The sequence below is a fragment of the Ursus arctos genome, unplaced genomic scaffold (genome assembly GCF_023065955.2).
Source record: "Ursus arctos isolate Adak ecotype North America unplaced genomic scaffold, UrsArc2.0 scaffold_2, whole genome shotgun sequence".
Taxonomy (NCBI): domain Eukaryota; kingdom Metazoa; phylum Chordata; class Mammalia; order Carnivora; family Ursidae; genus Ursus; species Ursus arctos.
This window is the reverse complement of record NW_026622874.1, coordinates 82863482-82887405: the sequence shown is the minus strand read 5'-3', so window position 1 is coordinate 82887405 and position 23924 is coordinate 82863482. Positions and strand designations below refer to the sequence as shown.

The 23924-nt window shown below is 46.5% G+C and overlaps 1 protein-coding gene across 4 annotated transcripts in view; it reads left to right on the top strand.

Moving 5' to 3' along the window:
- The window catches only part of USP31 (ubiquitin specific peptidase 31), a 198584-nt gene that overhangs the window by 163406 nt on the left and 11254 nt on the right, over positions 1-23924 (top strand). For 2 of the 4 annotated variants that reach the window (XM_057315732.1, XM_057315736.1), the window contains one exon: positions 22833-22912. Coding sequence is in view for 1 of the 4 variants with exons in the window: in XM_057315734.1 (XP_057171717.1) it covers positions 22833-22852 (20 nt within the window). In the remaining 3 variants the exon portion in view is untranslated. Of the gene's footprint in view, positions 1-16887; positions 22636-22832; positions 22913-23924 lie in introns of those variants that run through there. The other 2 variants (XM_057315734.1, XM_057315733.1) reach the window with 2 other exon arrangements.

Genomic DNA, 23924 nt, shown 5'->3' with positions numbered 1-23924 from the left:
TCATGTTCAAGTCTGCTACCCCAGGTGGTGGTATCAGGAGGTGAGGCCTTTGGGAGGGGGTTAGGTCCTGAGGAGGGAACCCTCTGGGATGGGGTTAGTGTCTTCATGAAAGGCCCTAGAATGTTCCCTCTTTCCTTCCAGCCTGTAAGGACACAGCAAGAAGTGGGCTGTCGTAAACCAGGAAGAGGGCTCTCACCAGACATCAGATCTGCCTGTGCCTTGATCTTAAACTTTCCAGCCTTCAGAGAGAAACAAATTTCTGTTGTTTTTAAGCTCCCCCAGTTTATGGTATTTTTGTTATAGCAGCTGAAGGGACGAAGACTCAGTCTTATGGCCATGCAGGCATGACTAATCAATGGCTGTACCGTCTACCTAAGTGTGGATAGCCTCAGCCTTTGCTGTAAGAACAGCCTAATTAGAGTTGGGCTCAGGATGAAACCTGGGGTCCATCACTGACCGTGGGCCTTAGCAGGCCAAGGGCTTCAAGCTACATCACAGTTATACCCTCTTAGCCTCACCTAAGAATGAATAACCCTGCACTTATTACCCATAAGCACGTTCCAGCTTCCACTGCACCAGAGAAGTTTGTGTCAGCTGGTGTGTTTATGCATAAATGTGCATATCTTCTCAGACATTATTTAGAGGAAGATAATGTACCTGAGGACATTTCATCTGCAGAATCTAATGAACATCATCAGATACTTTACTTAAATGGAAACTTTGGTGTATCATTTGCCTGTTAGGACCTATCATGATGATGTAATAGCTCATCAGGTTTTGAAAATTAGATGAGAAAGTGTATGTAAAGTACTTGGCACAGTACCTAGAATGCGGCATTTGCTCAGTAAAAGCCAGCTAGCACTAATATTAAGATACCGGAGACTGCAGCCCATAAGGTGTGAGCATGCATCAGTGTTTAGTTAGGATTAGGTTCTGCTGCATAAGTAGAAACTACTCTCTTGATGAGGCCATGGCCCTGCCTGACCCACTCACTTCCCTTCCAATCCCACTTTCCCACGCAGCCCCCACCCCCCACACAGACTTTTCTTGGGAGCACAGCTAATAAATGACTTTCACGTGAATCCCGTTGTGAGGCCTGCTTGTGGGGAATCCATTCTAGGACACCCACCACTACTCACTGATATTGGGACCAGTCAGATTCTAAACCAGTTCAACTGATCAGAACTCAGTCACAATCTTAATCCCTGCTGGTCATGCTCACATCAATAGTAGCTTACGTTTGTACCAGTCACTACAACGATTGCTTGACATATATGAACTGATTCAATCTTCACAGTAACTCTATGAAATGGATACTCTTATTATTCACATTTGAAGGTGAAGAATCTGGGAACCAAAGAGGTCGAGTGACTTGTCCAAGGTCCCACAGCTAGTAAGTGGTAGAGCCTGAATTTACGCAATTTGGCTCTTAGAGTTTTGGCTGCAGTACACTCTGTAGCCAACCCCTACAAGGCACTCAGGAGAAGTCAGGAAGGGGATGTAAGGTAGGGGACTGGAATGTTCAGAATGGCTTCTTCATTCACACATAGGTACCTGGGCTGAGATGGCTGAAAAAGCTAGATGCAGGCTGGCATCCCTGTCTCTGTGTCCCTCTCTCTCTTTTCATGTGACCTCTCCTTCTGGTTGGCTTGGGTTTCCTCACAGCATGGAAGTTTCACGGTAATCTAATTTCTTGCATGGGGGTTGGCTTCCACCCAAGTGTGCAGTCAGAGGCTGTTCTCCCTCTTAAAGGCTAGACCTAGAACTGGCACAGCATCACTTCTGCCAAATTCCATTGATCAAATCAGTCATGGGCCAACCCAGCTTGAAGGGGAAGGGGAAAAGACCTCATCTTTCCCCTGGAGGAGTGGCCAAGAATTTACTTTGCCACAGACTATGAAGTAAGAAAGATATAAAGGTTTATGTTTAAGCTACTAGGATGTTGGGATTGTTTGTTACAGCAGCTGGTCTATACCGACAGATACACCCTCATAACTCAAGTGTAGGGGCTCATTTACATCCTCCCTCCTGTAGAAAGGGGTCCCTTCTACAAGGAGCACGTAGCAAATGAAGCAAAATTGAGAGAATTGAAGACACTGTACAAGGAACAATCTCTGGTTCTTATGAAGACTTCCTTTTTCTGATCTTCCAACTCCTTTCTGCATGAAAAGAAAATAAGTACAAGCAAGAGATATAGGGACTCATATTTGGTTCAAAGAAAGATTCTACTAAGAAATTTATTAAGGAAATCAAGCTGGTAGTCAAAATGATCTATAGCCAGACTGGACTGTCTTGGAAGTAATGAGCTTCCCATCACTGAGAGGTGTTTGAGCCGAGGCTGGTGTCGCTGAGATGTTGGAGGAAGAATCCAGTCATCATTGCTTCCATCCCCCAGATGAGTTATACCCAAACCCTGTGAGATCCCAGATTGGTGGGAAACTTTCCCATCCCAGAAGACCACCTGGTTAGGAATCTAAGCTCTACAACATATTGAGCAGGCAGCTAAGGAGCATTCATCTTTCTAGAAAGTTCCAAGGCCAGGTAATAAGAAGTTGGTCCTTGGCATTTGATAGGAATTATGTATTTTACTAAAGCTTTTTATGGTCTACTGTGAATTTCTCTAGAATAGGAACAGTGCCTTAAACATGCTTTGTTCCTTCCTTTCTGCCCCCCATCCCCAACATCCAGTGCTTCAGCATGACCTGTCATCCCTATCTCCAAAATGTACCCGGCATGTGTCCACTTCTTGCCATCTCCCCTGCCCCCACCCTGGTCTAGGCCGCCGTCATTTCCTGCCTGTAGTACTGTACCAGTCACCAAACTGGCTTGGCCATGTGTTCGTCTCTCCTCCCACAGTCCATTCTGTACACTTGGGGCTGAGAGATCATTTTGACGTGAACCATGTCCTCTCCTGACTAAAACTCTCCAGTGGTTTCCCATGGTGCTTAGAATCCCTGCTATGACTACAGGCTTTACAAGTTGGGACTTTTCATGTCTTATTGACTTTCTCTCCTACTCTGTTGTTTTCACAACTTAGGCTCAGCCACACTGGCTTTCTTCCAGTTATTCACACACATGCAGCACAACCCCACTTGCTTCTCCCTCCAATGGTATGCTCTTCTCCCCCATCATCTTGTTGTCATCCTTATCCTGCTTAAGCTCACCTTATCAGGAGACGTTTTCTAATCAGCCTGTGTAAGATAGAGACCCCCAGGGTGCCTGGGTGGCTCAGTTAATTGGGCGTCCAACTCCTGATTTCGGCTCAGGTCATGATCTCAGTGTTGTGGGATCAAGCCCCATCGGGCTGTGCACTCAGCACAGAGTCTGCTTGAGATTCTCTCTCTCCCTCTCAGTCTCTGTCTCTCTCCCTCTGTCCCTAACACCCACCCCCAAGTCATGCTCTCTGTCTCTCTCTACAATAAATAAATAAAATCTTTAAAAAAGGATAGAGACCCCCATCATTCTCCACCCCCTACACTGCCTTAATTTTTTTTCTGTCATCAGTTTATTTGCTTAGTTATTTATGTCTTCTCCCATAAAATGTTATTTCCACAAGATGCCTGGGCTATCTTGCCTTCACTTTGTATTGCTAGAGCCCAGAACAACGGTTGGCATAGAGTGAGCACTCAAGAAGTATCAGTGAAATGCATGAGAAAACAAACAAATATTTGGAGCTCCCTCAGCCTCTAGCACAGAGCAAGCAACCACTGAGTTTGTCAAGGGACTGAACGGACTCTGAGATTGGCCGTGGCTTCAAGTTGTTGCTTACATTATAGGTCTGTGTTTCAGTACCTGCCGCATGGTGATTTCATTCTTCAGAGGAGTCTTCGAAATCCAAGAGAGAGAATGATGTGGGAAACTGCAGGTTGGGGTCAGGCCGTGAGGGTTATTGCCTGGCTCTATCGAGCTTCCAAAGATTCTTCCACCTGCCTCCTCCCTGGACCACCTCACACACTCCTGCATGAACATCTGATCCAGCAAGGAGCTGGTGGGCAAGTCAATATCTTCAAGGCTTGGTTAAAACACCGTCCACACCCTAAGTGTCTTGGCATGCTCCCGAAAAGACAGATTCTCTGGGTGGTTATAACATATAGTCAAGAATTTCTTAAGTGCTGGTGTTCGGATAATATTGTGAGACATGAATTTGTATTTTCTCCCTTTTCCTTTCTCCCATGCAGGCAGGTGGCAAGCTTGGTGGTTGATTGTTTCGGGGGAGGAATGTGTCAGGGCTGAAGGCAGAAGTATCCCCCGAGATTTCTGTTGTTGTTGCTGAAAGGCTAAACATGTTGAGGATAGGTTTGTGGGAGGAGACAGACTGGCTTGGAAGACTCAGAAAGGAGGGAGTCTAAAAAAAAAGAGAGAGATCCCCTGGGCTGGGGCAGGGGAGAAAGGCCAGTGGGGTCCCAGAGCAGTAGGAAGGCAGAGCAGCCTTAGGGAGAAATGGGTACATGATGTGTCCGTGGACATAGAGTGTAAGGATCTGCCACGTATCCCATGTCCCACCCCTGGGGTAGAAACAGCACAAGCAGACCTGAAGGCACCACACAGATGGAACGATGGAACTCTCGGGGCGGGGGGGGGGACTGATGACTGAAGATCCCGGGCCCCGTGCCTTGGCAGTGCATAAAACCCCAGATCCTTGACACCGTGGTCTGGGCTGAGAAATTGAGGCGGAGGTTCCCGCCAGCGCTGCGAGACTCGAAATGGGGAATTAGGCTGGTTATCGAAAAGAGAGAGATGTGACCATCGCGCACCCCTGACTTCTGAGACAGGGATTCGTATCCACTCTATATTTATTATTGATGGGCTGAGAGCCTAGTGAGAGAGGAAATGATTGACGAGCGCGATGACCGCGTTTCTGGGCGACAGAGGGGGTGGCTGAGGCTGTACTTGGTTTCCAGCATGTCCTTGAGGAGTTCTAGAGCAGCTGCTTCCCCTGGGCTTCTGTATTCACAGTTAAGGAAGTAATCCATGCCTAATGATGCCATAAGCACCATCACACCTTCTTTGTGTAAATAATGTCTGATAAAATGAGGTGTGAGCCTGCTGTTGCAAAGAACACTTAGCTGTTAAATGCTTTTCTTTCCACTCCATTGGCTTCCCCTGTTTATAGCGATTCCAAGCAGAGCATTTGTGTCATATTTGTTTCCTGCCAGCTGCTGGTTTCCTCATCTTTGTTCTGGAGGGAAACCCACAGGGACCTCCCCAGGACCACCCAGTCCCGGAGGCACCAGCCTCTGCTTGGGTCAGGCGTCACCAGAGAAAATGCAGGGCGAGGCCTCTTGTCTCTTTCCCTCTGGACTTGGCCCAGCAGCTTCTTTTCCAGCTGAGGCAGTAACAGTTCCTTGACCTGGGTGTAGCTGCCAGTGTTGAGCCCTGCAGAGTGGAAGGGCAGAGCCTGGGGAGAGAATATTCAAGAAGCTGAGTGGGAGGAAGCTTTTTTGTCTTGAAAAGAGGGTGTAGGGTGGGGAGGTACAGCTAACGTCAGGACTCCGGTGACCTCTGAGGAGGATGGTGGAAGACGGATACTCAAAGTAACATTAATACTAATAGTAATACTGGCCGTTAATCTTTATTGAGCTGTTTGCTATGTACTGAGCACTGTACTAAGAACTTAAATACATTCCCATTTAACCTCATCCCAGCCCCACGAGGTAGGTCTTGAGTAGGCAGTATTGATCAGAGGGGAATCCGCTTACAGGAGGAGATAAGCTATTGTGGCTGGGGAGCAGAAGTAAAATGAATTATGTGGTACATTTGGGAGAAACCATAGAGGTCAACTCCTTGTTGTCTGGAGAAAGACGAAGTAAGGAACTAAAGCATGAGGAACTGTGGAATGTGTTTTGTTCTCTGACCCCACGAGTGGATTTTAACCAAGTAGAATTTAGGTCTCAGTAAAGACTGAATCCACACAGGCACCACTTCCAGTTGCCCCAATAATAGGACTCTGGCTTTAGGATAATAACATTATAATGAGAAAATGCAAATGAAATAAGCCATAATTAGAGAAAGAGCTGTGTGTGGCCCAGTGAGTGCCACCTTGGGGCAGACAGACTGTCGATGAAGGCAGGAGGGGAAACACTTGTGCTAGATACAAAAGTTACCTGCAGAGAATGGGGCATGGCACATACCTTCGGTTTCCTCCCACGGACTTTGGTGAAAGATGGAAGGGATAGTAAGTCATGCAGCTGCTTATCCACATTGGCTTCCTTTTCTGCCATTGGCTTTCCCTATTTCTAGCTGCCTGGAGAAGTGTTTTCCTGGGACATGGTGAAAGATCGTCTTCACGGTGACCCATGGCTTTGTACTTGGCTTTGGACACTAGGGTCATGGCTGACCTGGGATCTGAGTGAACAGCACGGAGTCAGCCTTTGCTTCTGCAGGCGGGTAGGCTCAGGGCCACCACCAGACAGTGACTTTGTTGACCTGCTGTTTAGATTTTTCTTCCTGTCCTTACTACCAGAGGGTTGGGCATGCCCCAGTGGAGTAATGGGAATTCACCAAGGCGGTCAGAAGTTGTGGCTACTGACGTTACTGTATAGATGAGGAAATTGAGGCTCAGAAAGCCTAAGTAATACATGTGCCAGAGCTGGGGTTAGAACCCAAATGTTTCTGACTCTAGTCCAAGCACATCATTCCCTTCAGCCTCTTATGCCCCTTCTTAAACATTAGGAGACTCAAGTGGGGCAAAGAGGATGTAATGAATTGATTATTTTTTTAAAAAAATGGTCACAGTCCTTCCCTTCTCTGAATCCTTTTGCCGTGCAAGGTGACCCTGAAGTTCTTCCTATCAAGAGACACTTCGCTCTGGAGACTGGGCTGGCCTGGTTTCTCACGATGGAAGTGATGGTGTGTCAGCTCTGAGCCCAGGCCTCAAGGGGCTCTCTTAGGCTTCCATTCATCTCTTGGAACTCTGTCATTGCCATGCGAAGTAGGGCAGGCTGGCGTGCTGGAGCAGGGCTGAGGACCCCAGCTGATCGCACATGCAGAAGGTCAGCCAGTGACGGCCCGGAGCAGCAGAACAGCTCAGCCAACCCAGGGGCTCAGGAGCAACAGTAAATGTTTACTCTCTGATAGCCCCGGAGGTTCTGTGATTGTTTGTTACACAGCCCTAGACTGTGGCCATAGAAAGCTGTGGAGACGCCATCCTGGGAAGATGCCCAATAGAGTGTTGGACAGCAGGATGGTAAAGCAGATTCGGCAGGTCACAAGGGCTCTAGGAATCTGAAACCCCGTGAGGATTCTGCCCTCAGAGATGAAGAGAAAAAAATAGATATTATGCAGTACCGTCCTCGGGGACACTGCCCTTGGAGAAAGAAAAGGGAAACCAACATTGTGGACCAGGTAGTCTGGGTTCAGTGTTCCATTTTGTCCTCATAGCTACCCCCAAGGTCACCATTTCACAGCCGAGGGAGGGGTGGGGGCTTGCTCAAGGTCACAGGGCTAGGAAGTGACAGAGTGGGGATTCTCATGCAAGTCCGACGGACCCCAAAGACCACCTTCTTCTCCATCAGTTCTTTCTTTGCCACCAAGTCATGGAGCATGTATTTATTATGCTGGGCCCTGCGCTCAGCCTGGGATTTCCTGGTTGTAGGGAAGATAGTCTCTGTCCTCAGAGACCTGGAAGTTCATGGGAAATAAGGTATTTTGGATGCCATGAGTCAAGTCTATTCAGAGTGTGGTTCCTTCCCAATAGACAAATGCTGGGTTAGAGTGTTGTGGATTCAGGTAATGACAAATGCATGATGGTTTCTAATAACTTGATGCCTTTGCCTCCCCATCTTAATCCTCATCCTGACATGGGCTTGGGATTTGGACTCCTGGTTATGGATTTAAGGCAAGACTGAATGCGGGGCTACTATTTTACTGGGTTCTGGATTTGGCAGGGTTCCAGAATGGGTTATGGAGAAGGCTCTAGGGTTCTGCTTAGATTGGACTTTGGCTTGTGTCCAAACTGCCCTGGGAATTGTTGGGTCCTTGCCTGCCTTTGATTTTGGCTAGGCCTGGAACTAAGTTTTGTGTTCCATTAAGTTCTGTACTTGGCCTTGGACACTGGGGTCTTGTCTAAGCTGGGATCTTAGATGGATAAGGCAGGTGGGCCCAGGGCTGCCATTGGATAGTTCTTCCCTTCTCTTGCTCAAACAGCTCCTAACATCTCATCTCCTGGGACGTCTTCCTCATTCTCATTAGAGGAAGGCCATACTTCCTCCCTCACCCAGGAGTGGACATGTCAAAGCGTGCTTTGCATGACTCCTCGACCTATCTGCTCCAAACAACTATACCACTTCCCTGACACTTGCCGTCCGTGAGTCCCGTGTTAACCTCTGTCCCAGAATCCGGAGCAGGAGAACTCCAAGGACAGATTCGGACTATAAAATGCCAAGGTAGTCCTTTCCAAGAGCCTGCGGCCACTGGGTTGAAGGAGCCATGTACTCCCTGCGGTTACCTTCTGAATGGGCTGGGGCTGCCAAGCTAAGAGCTGAGCAAACCTGGAGACCTGGGATACTTTCTGGGCTGGGTTTTTTTCTTGAGGGGGGGAAGGGGGTTCCTAACAGAAAAGTTGGTAGGTGCCCTATTTCTGCAGGGTCCAGGCCAGTGGCTGGCTGTCTACCTGTGCTCAGTAAAAGGCCATAGGACCAGAAACAGGTTTACAGAAGTAAAATTCAAGATTCTGGGCAGGAGAAGACAGCACTGACAAAGATGGGGCCACAGCTGGAAGCCACATTGAGAGAGAAGATAGAAGAGCAAGGAGATGGGAAATTTAATAATCACATTAAAAAATTAAACACCAGGCCCCAGTAGTTGTCGCTTTCCATCCGCTGAGATTCACAACACTTGACATCCAATTATAATTGTGGGTTCCTATAAAACAGCCCATTAACTGCAACTATAAATTATTATTGCTTATGTGGAGTAGGCTGCTGGCTTAGTAGCTGATACTGAAGATTATGGAAATTATTAACAAGCAACAATGTCTCTTTGAGTCCTCCTGCTCTGCGCAAGATGTATGGACCTGGAGAACGAAGACAGCTGCCTGGGAGTTTGGAACTGCGCGTTCCGCCACGGCATACAGCTGCCTTTGTATCTGATGGGGGGAGGGCTTCTTTCTCTGTGCTCCTCCAATTTCCATCTGGTCACCTTCCACAGCAAGGAGCCTACGTGGCTGTGCCTGAGGATCTGGAATACAAATAGGTGCATGCATGTACACTCCCACACCCCCACTCACACGCGCATGCGCGCACGCACACACGCGCACACATCGTGTCACTCCTGCCAACAACCCCTGCATCTCTGAAAGAAGAATCAAGGAAACGCTTGCAAAATTCTTTAAGGGCGTATTCCATTCTTTTCTCAAAGCCCTGAGTGGGCAACTCTGCTTTTTTCTCCCTGGGCAGCGCTCCCTCCCTGGAGGGGTGCTCAGGAGAGCCAGTGGGCAAGGATTCCTCCCACTCCCAGCAGAGCTGGAGTGATCAGCCCTGTTGGGAGTTTTCGGTCAGTCTGTCTGCATCCTTTTACATCTTCCAGGAAGTCCCCAGAGTTTCTGAGTATTGGTAGTAGCTTTCTGTCTTTCTCAGGGTTACTCAGATTTTTGCTTTGTATTATTTCAGTGGTATTTGGGGAGAGAATAGAGGTAAACATGTAGCTAAATTAACTCTCTAGAAACCAGAAACTATCCATTGGATTTTAAAATTGGGTAGAGTTGTTTTTTTTAACAGTAAGAAGAATATGTAATATTAGTGACTGCTTTTTGCCAAACATTGGACATATATCATCACATTAATCTTGAGAATCCTATGAGATAAGGACTATCGTTACCAGCCCTTTTTACAGATGAAGAAACTGAGACACAGACAGGTCAAGTCACACAGCTGATAAATGGCAGAGCCAAAACTCCAACCCGGGTTGTCTAAATCCAAAGCCTGTTCCGTGAAACTAACCCATGCTGTCTTTTGGCTAAAAACAGTATTTCTTAATTACTGTCTTCTTATAAAATGTGGTGTCTTCTCAAAATCAAGAAAAGATGAAATAGGAATCATCATTAAAAGCTTTCTCATTTTTCCTGGCTTAGGTCTAACACAATCTTTATTTAAATTCCTGAATCTTCTCTCAGTGGCGCTGCGCCCCCGCCCCCACCCTTGCGGCCCCTGCCCCTGTCGTTTTTCTCTCCTTGAGCATCTTTACAGAGGAGAGCTTTCTGTCCAATCCTGGGTTTTAAAAAATAGGTCTGTCAGAGAGCCTGTGGGTCCTTGTTCGATCTTCTTGTCTCAGACAAACGGGAGATGGGGAAGCTTGTGTTTTTGTAGTTATCTTTTGCTGGATTGGGGTTTTGGTTGCCTGCAATGAGTAGGAAGTGAGTTTCCGGGGGAGTCAGCATTGTAGGAGAGAAGTTTCCTGCTGGGCAAAGCAGTTTCCTTTCTGAGTTTATTTTGGCAGCAGAAGTTAGTAGGGCACTGCCCTCCCCTCTAAGTGCCCTCATTAGGAGCTCACTGCAGAAATGCCTCCACGTGGCTTGGCATGCTCTCTGGGGGACTCGCCAGGGCCAGCAGCTCCATGGGTCCGTGTCCCACCTCCCGTGTCACTCTGCGCTGGGGATTCTTTTTGGAAAACAAGCATTAGGCTTGCTGCCTGGCAAGCTTCCCTGTTTGTCAGCTCTGATGGAGGTCTCCCTACCCCACCACCTACCCTCTTTATTTACTTTCCTGCGACCATTTCAACTGGGATTGATAAAGGAGAGGAATTAAAAGCACGTGCTTACATAATTATAATAAAAATGCAAATTTAAAATTTCCTTTTTAACAAGAAAAGGACTGAATGGATAAATACCCAAAGGTATATTTGGCCAGTGGAATTATGGGTGATTTTTATCCTTTCTTTGCTGTTCTTCTCTCAGTTGGGTAGCTATTGCTTTACTTAATACTTTGTCTTTTAATTGCAAAATTTCAAACACATAGGGAGTAATATAATAGACATGCAGGTAGCCACCACAGACGTTTAACAAATGTTAGCATTTGCCATATTGGTTGCAGAACTTTTTTTTTTTTTTTAAGAGCATCTATTCCTTTTACAGTTGAAGGCTTCAATACTCAGAGAAAGTTAATTCAGGGACCCTGTAAAGTCCTTCTGGAAATAACTCATTTCTTGACAGTGAAACAGGAAGCTAACACTGTCAGCGGGAAGCAGGTAGGTAACCTGGATGCCCAGGGACCCAAATCAGATTTTGGGGCGCTGTTCCTATTGCCACAGCCCTCAGGAGGGAAATGGGGGGGCATGCACAGCCTGGTGCCTGGGAGCGAATTCCAGAGTCTAGTGACATCCACTCCCTGCCTTCCAGACTTCTGAGAGCCTTGGTACTCAAAGTGGGGTCCACAGACTAGCAGTATTCCTTGGCAGCTTTTTAATTTTTTTTGAGGAGAAGAAAATCCTTTAGTACTGTCTTTTTAAAGCAGCTTTATTGAAGTATAATTGTATACAAAAAAACACAAACCCTGCTCATGTTTAATGTATACAGTTTGATGAGTTTGGACGTGTGCATACACCGTGATACCCTCACCACAATCAAGATAATAGACACAGCCAACACCTCCAAAGTTTCCTTGTGTCCCTTTGTGATTAAAAAAATACACACACACACACACACACACACACACACACACCCTTAACGAGATCTATACTCTTAACATTTTAAATACACAATATATGTTAACCATAGACACTATGCTGTACAGCGGATATCCAGAACTTATTCATCTTGCATAACTGCAATTTTATACTCATTGAACAACAACTCCCCATTTCCCCATCACCACCCCCTCAGCCCCACCTCCAGGCAGCTTTTCAGAAACGCTGAGATGCTCTGTGCTTCGTGCTCATTAACACGTTACCATGCATGCAAATCGCCTGGGGATCTTGATAAAATGCACATTGTGATCCTGGGGATCTGGAGTGGGGCCTGAGAGTCTGCATTCCTGACGAGCTCCCAAAAGGCTGGTGATGCTGGTCTGCAGGAGGCATTCTGTGTAGCAAGGTCTCAGAGGTTTTTGCATTGTCCCAAGCTAAAGGAGGCCCCCCCAGTTGTTGATGGTTGGAATCTGTTCTCATTGTCCCAGCCAATGTTGTACTGGGTTTTTTTTTTTTTTTTTAAAGATTTTATTTATTTATTCGACAGAGATAGAGACAGCCAGCGAGAGAGGGAACACAAGCAGGGGGAGTGGGAGAGGAAGAAGCAGGCTCATAGCAGAAGAGCCTGATGTGGGACTCGATCCCAGAACGCCGGGATCACGCCCTGAGCCGAAGGCAGACGCTTAACCGCTGTGCCACCCAGGCGCCCCTGTTGTACTGGTTTTTAAATCTTTTGAATATCACCCTGCTCATGGGTGATTTGATCACTAGAATGCTTTAGACTTCGCTCTCAGTTTTGAGTGCCCCAATTATTACAAATTATTATCATTAACTCTTTGCATAGAATCCATCAGGGTAAACTCCAAGTATAATCTATTCAAGCTAGGGGAAAAAAGGATAAATTTCTATAACTTCCCAAATTATTGTCCACTTTTGTTATATCCCAAAGTGGGATGAATGTCTCGTTGGTGCATGAGAGGATTTTAGGTAGTAGATTGATGATTTCTTTAAAATGTTAATTTTGTTGGGATTTGAGGGATGTAATAAATTTTGGGGATCCAACTCTATTCTTTCCATCTGAATTTTGAATCAACTGAGAAAAAGGACAAAAGCACAAGGTGGATGGGAGATTACAGTGGCATCCTTATTATGATGAAGGCTAGATGGAAGCCTGGTTCCTTAGCCTCACCAATAGCCCCCTTGCTGACACCTTGGGCAGCACACCTGAGGGAAAGACTGAGGAACAGACCCAATTGTGGCAGATTATTGCCTTATTCCAGTCCAGGTTGTACAGGGAAGGAAAAGGAGACGAAGACTAGGATTTTTTTTTTTTTTTTTAATTAGCCCTACCAGTTAGGACATTTGGACCAATGACTATGCCCACCAACCAGGTAAATTCTTGCCACCTTTTTCTGGTAAGAGAAGAAATGTTCTACAAGATTCTAGGAGCGTTTTGTGAAAATCCCATCTTTTTGAAACCAGAGGAATGGGGACAAATACATCCCCTCATAGTGATAGTTATGCTTTTATATTTTAATCAGTTTGGGCTAGTGGGACTGATTTTCCATGTATGACAGAAACGTGAGGTTTCCTTTTAGAATAAACGTAAGCAAATGAAAAGGAGATGATTAAAAGAAAGAGATTAAGGTAATGATAGCACAGGTCGCATGTGGGTATGACCAAAATTGTAAAGATGGTGCTTAGATGGTGAAAGTTTGGGAAATGCTGGTCGAATCAATATTCCTTGAAATCTCAATGTCACATTTTGTCTTTACAAACTGCAGATCAGGGTCACTTGTTCTAATGTTCTCTGTGAGGGACAGGTGACTTTAGTTCACGTATTTGACCATTGATCATGGTTTGATTCTGTTTCACTCAGTAGAGAACGTTTAGAACGAATAAACTAAGACCCTTGATATATTATGGGCTTTGATTTCATGTATATAAATCATTTATGGTTCAAGTCATATGATCTTAATAGTATCGACCCAAGGCTTTTAATTCCCTCTGTTTCTCCCTCTCATTTTTTCTAAATTTGCTGTGAGAATCAGAGTGGTGGGTAGGATAGCAAATTCTGGTGTTTTTCTTTTTTTTAAATGGCATACAAGGAGACTGTCCTTCATCAACCTGACACAGTTTCTACGTGAACTAGAAACATGTCCTCCTGTCCTGGCAAACAGGGAGACCAGTATCATTTTATCCATTGGATATCAAGGTTATATTCACAGGTGCCAGGAGACAACATGAAACAGTCAAACCGGTTGGCTAAATGGTGCCAGGCAGAATTAGCTAAATGTGAATTACGCCAAAGAGAAAACCTGCATTTGGCAAAAAAAGAAAAAAAAAAGTTTTGGCATCCAAAGGGGAAATACTAAATTACCTACACAAAAAGTTCATTCACTCAGTTACCTGGGGGCCATTTTGCTGCTGAGTTTTCCAGAAAGGTTAATTGCTACACACTTGTACTCAAAATTGAAAGCAGTCTCCCAAATATGCTTGTGTTGTAAGGGATAGCAGCTCCCCCCACTAAAATATTCCCCCAGAAAAGATAGATTCATCTTATATTTGAGTCCTTAGAAAGTCTCCTTAGTAAAGGACCGTCTTTAAATTACTTAATTTTGAACTATGGAATATTGTTTGTACCTCCTGAAGCAGATTCGGTGCCAATTTGTGATGTTTATATAGGTCGCTAGATGGACTTGGTACCAGAGAAGCAAAGAAATTTAACACAGATTTAGTCATCATTCTTTGTGAAGTGAACTCAAGGGCAAGTGTCAGATGGAATCAAGCCATTGAAAGGTCGCCTTACAAAGTGAGATGTTAGGTGGTTATGTTGATGGGATCATGTTACCACCCCTTCCTGATCAATAACCTGAAAAGTCAACTGTCCTGATGTCCTGGGAATGGGTGCATGAGATGGGGAGAAAATTCCTCTGGTGTCAAACAGTGGGACTCGACAGACAAGTATGATAGAGAACTGTTTGATGAACTCAAGTCCCTGATGCCAACAATTAATGAGGAGAATTTGAATAATATCATTTCATGAGATATGAGAATAGGGGAAAGCAGTCTTAAAAGTCCATATATTTTTTTCTGGATGATGCCATTTTTTTTAAAGATATGGAGGAACCTTTTTTTATTTTTTTAAGATTTTATTTATTTATTTGACAGAAACAGTGAGAGAGGGAACACAAGCAAGGGGAGTGGGAGAGGGAGAAGCAGGCTTCCCGCAGAGCAGGGAGCCCAAAGTGGGACTCGGTCAGGACCTGAGCCGAAGGCAGATGCTTAATGGCTGAGCCATCCAGGCGCCCCTGGATGATGCCATTTTAAATATATATGCGTAACTAAAATAAATGAGACATTACAGGTAGCTAGCTATTTCCTCTAGATTTCTAAAAATATTAGGTTGAACTGAATGAAATTGCCATTTTTGCCGGTCAAAACAGCAGTTTCCCATAGTTCAACTTCATAAACTTAAGTTGACAAAACACTTCACAAAAATATCATTGGGAAATGGTGGGTCACCCTATATGCCAGCACGTACGCCGCAGGGTCCCCTTATGTGCAAGCTCTATGCTTCAGGGTGACAGTGGGGCCTTGGAAATTTCTAGCCACAGAGTCTTCAAGGCTGGGGCCATGATGATGTTTCAGAGACTTACTGGGGCATTTGTTGAAATTTGTAATTAACTGAGGACCATTTGGGGAACACGAACTCTTGGCTCTGTCAGTTGTGACATCAGTAATCCTCCTTTTAGAATAATCAAGCTTTTAGTTGTTTTTATTATAAATCATAATTTTTGTTCACTATTGGCCCACTTTCTGTAGTAGAAGTTCTTTCACATGAAGTTGTAGGATACTTGTCTTTCATGTGCTCACTAGTGACATCAATGGTGAACCCTTTGCCTACAGCTAATGCCAAAGTCAGATGGTTGATGTTCCAGGAGGGATAAGGTGATAAATTCCCTCAGAATTCTCTAGCCTTTATCCCTCTGTGGGTTCAGACCGGTCATTATTTGCAAATCTGCATAATTCTACCTTGATCTCCCATAGAATCCCCTTAATAGACCCATTATTCCACATTCTCACGATTTCTGTTTATCATTCTTTTCTGTAAGAAAGACAGGCGATTACCCCTGGAATTCCTTTAAAAGTAATTAGCAAGGATACATTATGTTGACCAGCAGTTCTTAGATAAAGATCTCCCCCAGGAAATTGATTCTCTCTGCTTTGAGGTCACTTGATGAGATCACATGAAGCACACTACCCTTCAGTTTTCCTCTTTGCCTTGACTTGTAAGAGCTATGTTTGAACTCAACACAGAACCTTTATCATGTACTTGGACGTGTATCTTGTATACACGTGTACCACGTAGCACACACAGTTCTGCATGTGATGCTATTTCCCTCTTGGTGGTTTACTGTTTGATCTGGAATTTCATGTTGATTCCTGCTGCTACTCGGCTCTCTGGATGTTGGTTTAGTTTCCAAGGGTAGGCTTGGGTCAAGTCCACACCCCTCTCTTGCCCTTTATTGCCCCAGACAAAAACCAGGATTTATGCCCAAATTCTTCCTATTATCTCCGTTTCTCAGGTATTAATATACTGGGCTTTGTGCATGCGAGCTAAAAGACGACACCTAGCTGTTCCTCGTTCCCACACCTGACCACCTTTGTGGGTGTCAAGTGTTTTCCAAAAGACAACTTACATTTTAGTGCTAGAGCACAAGTCTCTTCCTCATAAAAGCAAGGAATTTGGAGCTAGAAGTTACAGATTTGAGCCCTGGCTGTGTGACCTTAGACAAGTTTAAAACATTCTCTGGGCCTCCATCTCATCCCTTTGCAAAATGGCACTAAAAATCTTGGTTATTACAAAGAGGAAATGCTGTTAAGGATGTGAAACCAGTTTACAGATCCTGTCATCGTTACTCAAAGGCAGGAGAAAGATTGAAGTCCTGCTTAAATACGTTTTTTCCCCAGATACTTGGCCTCTGCCGTCTTATCTTTGTGTCTCTATGTTACCCTGAGTCCCCTTGCTCTGTCTCTGCCCAAGGGCTCTGAACCACTGCAGCCTCTGGAGAGATGCCTCGAAAGCCACTGGGGGGGGGGGGGGAGGGGCTAGCACGGAACCCCATCAGGACCAGGCTTATCTGGATCACGTGAACTGCAGGGCCCATGCTGGGCTCTGACCCACATGCCCAGCATGGAAGGAGGGGCCAGGTCAGGGGCTGAGGAGCAGCTACGGCCAAGCTATCCGTGCATCCTTTGCTCCAGGTCTACAGAGGAACGGAGCCCTTCCTAGAAGCCCGAGGGCAGGACCGAAGGCCCATCAGCATGTGACAAGATGCCAGCCCCCCTGCAGGATTGAGCATCCGTCAGTCAGACCGGTGCCCACAGACAAGCTCCAGGCTGAGGTGTGCTTGCTGGGTGGGCTGGGCCCACAAAGCAGGTGTCAGTCAGCCGTGATCCAATTAGTCATGTGTCGTCAATCACATTCCAGTCAGACGCGGATCAGCGAGACACATGTCAGTCACATGGATGCCTCTCCAGTCCTTCCAGGCACATGGAAGTAAAATAAACATCAGCCACACTCAGGCCCATAGCACGCATTTCCACCAAACACTCTGCTGAGCGAGGAAGGGGTGCACACTGTGTGCCCCCAGCCGCGAGCAAGAGGAAGGATGAGGTGGGAATAAAGAAGCTGCTGGAAGCCCTTCTGTCCTCCCCCGCTCTTCTTTTGCTTCTTTTCATTCATGTTCTGGTCCCTTCCTCAGCAGTCTGACTGTGTGTCTACAGGGGATGCAGATGCCACGTGGTGGGGGCACAGGAAGTGGGCTGCCTCTCACCAGAGACTGGGGTCTGAACTCACCAGGCTTCACGACAAAGGCAAAATCCCCTCGAGAAATCCCCTCAGTCCCACACTGCCATGTTTCCCCGCCATCACGGCTATGGATTTCTGTTGATTTACGCAGCAGGGCATCTGAGGAGTTGGCTTGCGTGTAGGGGGCACGGAGCATGAAAACAATAAATAATAGTCGACATTAGAATCACAATTATTGGAGCAGAATGCTCACACGGTGACGGGGATATACGGCCCGAGGGGATAAGAGGGTCCGTGGCCCCTCCACATGGTCACTGTTGCCTATGTTCATGGAGCAGAATGGCAGATGAAACTGCTCACGCTGTTGAAATCACCCCTTTCCTTCTCTCGCGGACAGAACAGAATCGAATTTAGGTGAATGGAATGCTTTTATGACGTGACTCCTTTGCATCATCAGATGAAACGCAGTCTGACTCGCTGTGGAGGTGTTGGAAGTATGCTCTCCCAGCGCCCGGAGCTCAGGGTCCGTCCAGGCGCCAGGCACACAAGTGCATAACAAGGCCTGTGACTCAGTCTCTCAGATGTTTCCCGGCTATGGAGGCAGGGAGGGGAGAGATGAGCACTGGTGTGCCAGGGCTGGCTGTAGAACGGACTCCTGAGTGAGGGTAGTGCAGCCTCTGGGGAGAAGAGACCTGACATCCATAGCTTGAAATTGCCTGGGGTGGGCGCCTTCGCACCAGGGAAATTGGCAAATGATGCAAATCAGATGTCTCCTCTCCCCCCTCCCTCGCAGAGCCGGTTTGGGGTTGAGGTGGGGAGAAGGTGGTGCTGGGAGCATGTGTCTTGAGAAGTCAAGTGGAGGTGACGGGAAGATGAATCAGAGATCTCAGATTGGGAGATACTAGAAGATGGTTGTAGGAGGTTTTGAAGATGGTGGGAAAATACTGGGAAGCTGAGAGACAGCTTTTTCAAACAATTGGAAGTTTCACTGTAATAGGGATTGTGAATTGTACCCACCGTCTTTCTTCCTTAGCATCAACATCTTGGGTTGTCAGGGAGAAGATGTATGCAGCTGAGAGACTACATTTTCTGGCTTCCCTTTCAGCTAGAGGTGGTCAATGAGATAGAAGTTACTGGTAGAATTTCTGTGAATCTCTTCAGATAGGGTTGACTTGGTTAGGAGGAGTGTTTTCTGACTTCTTTCTTTTCCTCTTCCTTCTAACTGGAACATAGATGTGGTGGCTGGTGTACCAGCACCCATCTTGGGCCATGAGGACAAAAGCCATGGACTAAGGATGATGTGGCAGAAAGAAAGGAGGAGCCTAAGTCCTTGATAACAAAATGGAACTGCTGTCCTACCCCTAGACTGACCAGCTCCAGATTTCTTTAAATGACCTCTTTGAGATAATAAATCCCTAATTTGTTGAAGCAGTTGTTATTGGTAAAAAGCAGTTAGGAATATAATTTCTAAATGACACATTTATATTTCCATTTCACATTAGAAAATGAAGTTTGTTCTAATTTTGTTTTGGGAACTGAGGTATATAAGCTTTTTTTTTTTAAATGATAAAAGCAATATGTCCTTATTTATCAGGAAGCCAAGTTTATCAAGAGCCAAGTTCATTGTCAAGGTGGGAGGAGTCCCACTGGGACACCTATTTATCCATCTGATTTTGTTCTTCAGATTTCCAGTGCTGGGCTCTGGGAGGTAAGGAGAGAGGACGAGGAGATTACAGATGTTCCGCATGGAAGGACTCTAAGTAGGGCTCTAGGTTGACTAGTGGCCCATCTTATCTGGAAAAAGAGTAGATCTGCATTTCTCCTCTTAGTATCTGGTAGGCAGGTGTGAGGTACACTCTGAATTGGTTGAAAAAACAGAGTAGCCTTGGAACTAGGGGGTGGCACAGGTGGGTCCAATCCAGTGACCAGAATTTAGCCCAGTGCTCTGATTTCTTGGTTGCAGTTGGCCCCACCTAGAAAAACCATGCCCCAGGGGCATGTCACACTGGCGTAGACCACTCTTCTCCAAAAGATGAATTCCTCCTCACCCTTTAAGGCTTGGCTTCGTTATCACTTCCTCTGGGAAAGTCCCTGCTCTTTCCCCCTTGTCATGCAGTTTCAGATTATTGCATTATGTAGTCATTATGTAACTCTCATCCTCGTTAGTCTGGGAGCTCCACAAGGGGAGCAGAGAGGAAGACTGACACAACTTTGCGTCCTCCGTGCTCAGCTAGTCTGCCTAACGTGTTCAGTAAATTATGTGGAATGAATGAAATCCCATTGATGATTCATTGTTGTATATGTCATCTCGTAGTCTTCACCCAGTTTGAGGAATGGTCCACATTATGCCATTCTTGTTCCTGGGAGATATAACATGATCATATCCGTGGTGCCTCGTGAAAAAGTTGAACTTTATCCAAGAGACCATGATTATAAGGTTATAAGAGGACAAGGAGCGGGAGGGAGCTCCCTGCCCTTCTTCATAGAGTCTGGGCGGATTCCACCTTCAGTTCTTGCATTGGCTTCAATTATTGAGCTTGCCTTCCTCTCTTAGGCTTGTCTTTTGTGACCTGCTCCAGGACAGCAGCCAGCCAGCAGCAATCAAGGCTGTGGCACCCTCACATTCTAGGGTGGGAAACAGAAGCATAAGGAGCATAAAATAGCTTGCCTGAGGTCCCAGAGTAAGAGTAGTGAGCTACAGTTACAACTCGGGCTCTTTAAATTTTTAAAAATAAACTTAAAAAAAAAAAAAATCTCTACACCCAGCATGGGCCTTGAACCCATGACCGGAGATCAGAAGTCACTTGCTTCTCTGACTGAGCCAGCCGGGCACCCTGGGCAGCCCGTGCTCTTCACCACACTTGACATCTTGTATTTACTACACTTTGCAGCAGTACTTGCTCTGTCGGGCGAAGCTATGGGAAGCACAACAGCTGCCGCACCAAAAGCACTCGATAAACGCTAGCTGTCCCTATGCCCTACGCCTTACCCTCCCCGTGCAAACACTCAGTAAATACCTGTTGAATAGTTTTGAGTGTTAGTAAGTGTGAGTGAGGATACAGGAAAGAGACAGGCACACACGCGAGCACGTGTCCACAGAGACACACGCACACACACGCCAGAGAGATCACAAGTGACGGGTGGGCAATCATGAAGCACCATGACGCCAGCAGGGACAGAGGAGCTCGTCCAAGACAGGGCCGGCAGCTGGCAGAATCAAAAGCATTGGGGATGTCCCAGTGCTAATTCCAGGAGCATTCACGGCCCGGGAACCGCCAAGAGCATGAGGAACGGTGGTCAGGGCTGCCATACATGGTTGTGCCATCTGTGTTCTACACAAAGATGGCAGCTGGGGTTGGGGAGAGCAGGGGCTGATATCCAGTCTGCACTCCATTTGCTATATGTACGGTGCACCCGAAAGGCTGTGTGCATCCTAAGGGGGCACCCTTTTCTCATTTATCTGCCAAGGGGAGCAGCTTTTTCTAAATCTCACAAGGATGCTGTGTAAGCTAATAATGGCAATAAGGGTCCCAAGAGACCAAAGAGATCGCAGGCAGAAGACAGCGCTTAGGGGCAGCATCTGTTCTTAGGGTTAAGCAGCAGTCCTAAAGGCTGGTGTTCAGGGAACGGAGCCCCACTAGTTCATTTACTCAAGTAATTATTAAGTACCTACTGTATGCTGGACACTGTGCTGAAGAAGATGGTATGGACTGCATTTTCATGGAGCTTACAGACCCGTGGGTGAGACAGATGTCAAACAAGGAACCAAATCTATGAATCTATGATGTCAGCCAGTGGTTAGGGCCATTATGGAAGAAAAACAGAATGAAAGATTGACAGTGCCAGAGGAGAGGGAGAGCAATTCTGGGTAGGTGTTAGAGTTGAGAATGGGATGATGGGAAGGAGTCTGCCATGATATGTTGAAGATCAGCCTTCTACGAGGAATGAATGTGCTGGTGTTTGGGTTCAGGGTAAGATCCAAGTAATAGATAGCAAATGGTTGGAACCAAAGAAAGGCAACCTAGAAGGACTGAGTTCTACCCAAAGCGATGTGAGAGAGGAAGTAGTACTACTATCCTTGCACAAGCCCGGGGGCCCCACTCATGATACGAGGAAGCTGTGAGTAGGAAGGATATTGCAGCTGTGCCCCCCTTTCCTCCCAAGAGACTGAATGTTCAAATGGACAACAGCCAGGCCAAATAGACAACAGGACTCTGACCCACAGCCTCTGTAGCAGAATGATCAGGGCCTGTTCAGTGACTGGCAGGACTCCTATTCTGATATCCCGGCTTCCACCGCAGGACCAACCAGAAAAAATTACATAGCTTGGCACACCAACTGCATAGGAGGCCCCACTTCTAGTTCACCTGCCTCCAGCTTCCCCTGGCCAGCAGCCGTTAGTCAGTCAGACCTGAAGCCTTCCCAACGCAAGACCCTGTGCTACAGCAAGCTCTGTGTCAGTAGGCTCTGTCCTCTTTTGGGAGGGTCTTCATGGATTTCTAGACTCCCTTTCTGCTGAGTGGGGATGCAGATATGGGGTGAATCGTGAGCACTAGAATGGAAGGAGCCTGGCGGATTGTGGAATTGCCATATACCCTGGACTGTTAGAAACATACACACAGGCACACACCCAGAGGAGCCTTTTTGGTCTCAGATTGAATGGTCAAACTTCATCTGTTTAAACTGTACTAATTTGGAAACTGTACAAGTTTGCCTGGAGCGCCCTGGGCAAAAGGGTACATTTGCACTGGATTAAGAATCAGAGTTTGCCAAGGAGATTCATGTACACCAGATTTCATTCATTTAAACTGGGATTTTTGAGGTACTTTAGCCTCTTTCATTTGCATACAATGATATGCTAATTACAATAGACTCTGACCTATTCACTAGTACTTAGAGTGACTTAGTCTGGGTGGCATGGGAACGCTTGGAATGGAGAGGAATAAAGCCGCCCTGGGACCCACAAAACTCTTAACTCTGTCAGTTTTGACTGGACTCCCCCAGTTGTGATAAACAAGCAAATCTTACTCTTTCTTGGGTGTTTTCTTTGTGTCCCCAACGTAAGTCTGTCTCTTTTTGGATACAGCTTTGGCCACCACGTGGCCCAGGATCACAGGACACCACTTCTGGATGGGGGATGTGTAAGGCCAATTCATTAATGTCCACATATAACCGACCCACCCCAGCTCCTCGGTGGTGACAGCTCCCACTGGCCTCCATGTCACTTCTCTGTGCCCGCAGGGGAAGCACAGAGGGGGTAGACTCCCAGGACTTGCTCCTTGGTACCATGGTCTCAGTCATTTGATCTCCTGTAAGAAGCTTCCGGCAGGAAGGTGGGCCAAGACACAGAACTAATGTCTTAGGCTTTTGTGTCCTCAATTCAGACTCTCATTTTCAGGAACCTTGCACCACGCCTGACAGAGCAAAGACCAAGTGGTCCCTGGAGGTTCCGCGATCCTTCTCGGCTTACGCGTGAGTACCGTGGAGCTACCTGGGAATCATGACCCAGAAGTGTAGTTCTTTAGAACATTTCTGTCCATGCCCCCAGGCCTCCAACACCTCTCCACCCATTCACACATTCAGCCATCAGACATTTTCTGTGTGCCTCCTGTATGTTAGCAAGATACAGTCTTGACTCTCGAGAAGCTGTGGTCTACAGTGAGACAGACACTTATACAAATAACGCTAATCTAGCGTGATAAAAGCTGTAATTGAGATGTGTGCAAACTACCAAGTGAATGTGGAAGAGTGCGCAGACAGCTTGGTTGGGGAAGGCTTCACAAATAATCAGGCAGGTCATGCTTGAGTGGAGTCTTATGGAAGCTTCCATTAGCTGGAGACATGAGGTGGGGATAGAGGGTAGGGAGGGGAGGCATCCCAGGCAAAGGCAGGAGGACTTAAAAGAGTCAAGGCGTGTAGTTCTGTGAGGTTGGAACAGAGGATGAGGGAGGGGAAGATCCAGAAACTGGAACTGAGGTTGTCTTGCGCATCGTGCTGGAGGATTTGGGCTTTATTCTGAGGTCACAGTACACACACCCAAAGCAGGGTTGTGAACTCACATGCCACCAGGGGCCAGGCAGATGCTGTCCTTCAGTGAGGTGGGCCTGGTGGGGACTGGAAGCCCCAGGAGCACAGGCTTCAGCAACTGATTGTTGCCGTGCTAGAAAGCAGACTCCGTGTCGCCAAGCTCCCATTTAAACAAATAAATGGAAATCCGTATTTTTATATGAACACTCCCAAGTTTTAACTGTTGGAAATTATTTCAAAACATCATGCTGGCCAAGCAGAAACATCTGACGTCCTGTCAGTCCCCGGGCTTCTAGTTTGGCACTTCAGATACAAAGCTTAAGCAGAGAGCTGTCACAGTCAGACTTCGTTTCAGAGTGTCCCCACAGATCTCCCCATGACGTTTCTGTGGCAGCCTCTGCCAGCAAGAACCTCTTTTCCCCATCTTCACCCCCTTGCTCCTTGCCCATGTGGTTTTTGCATC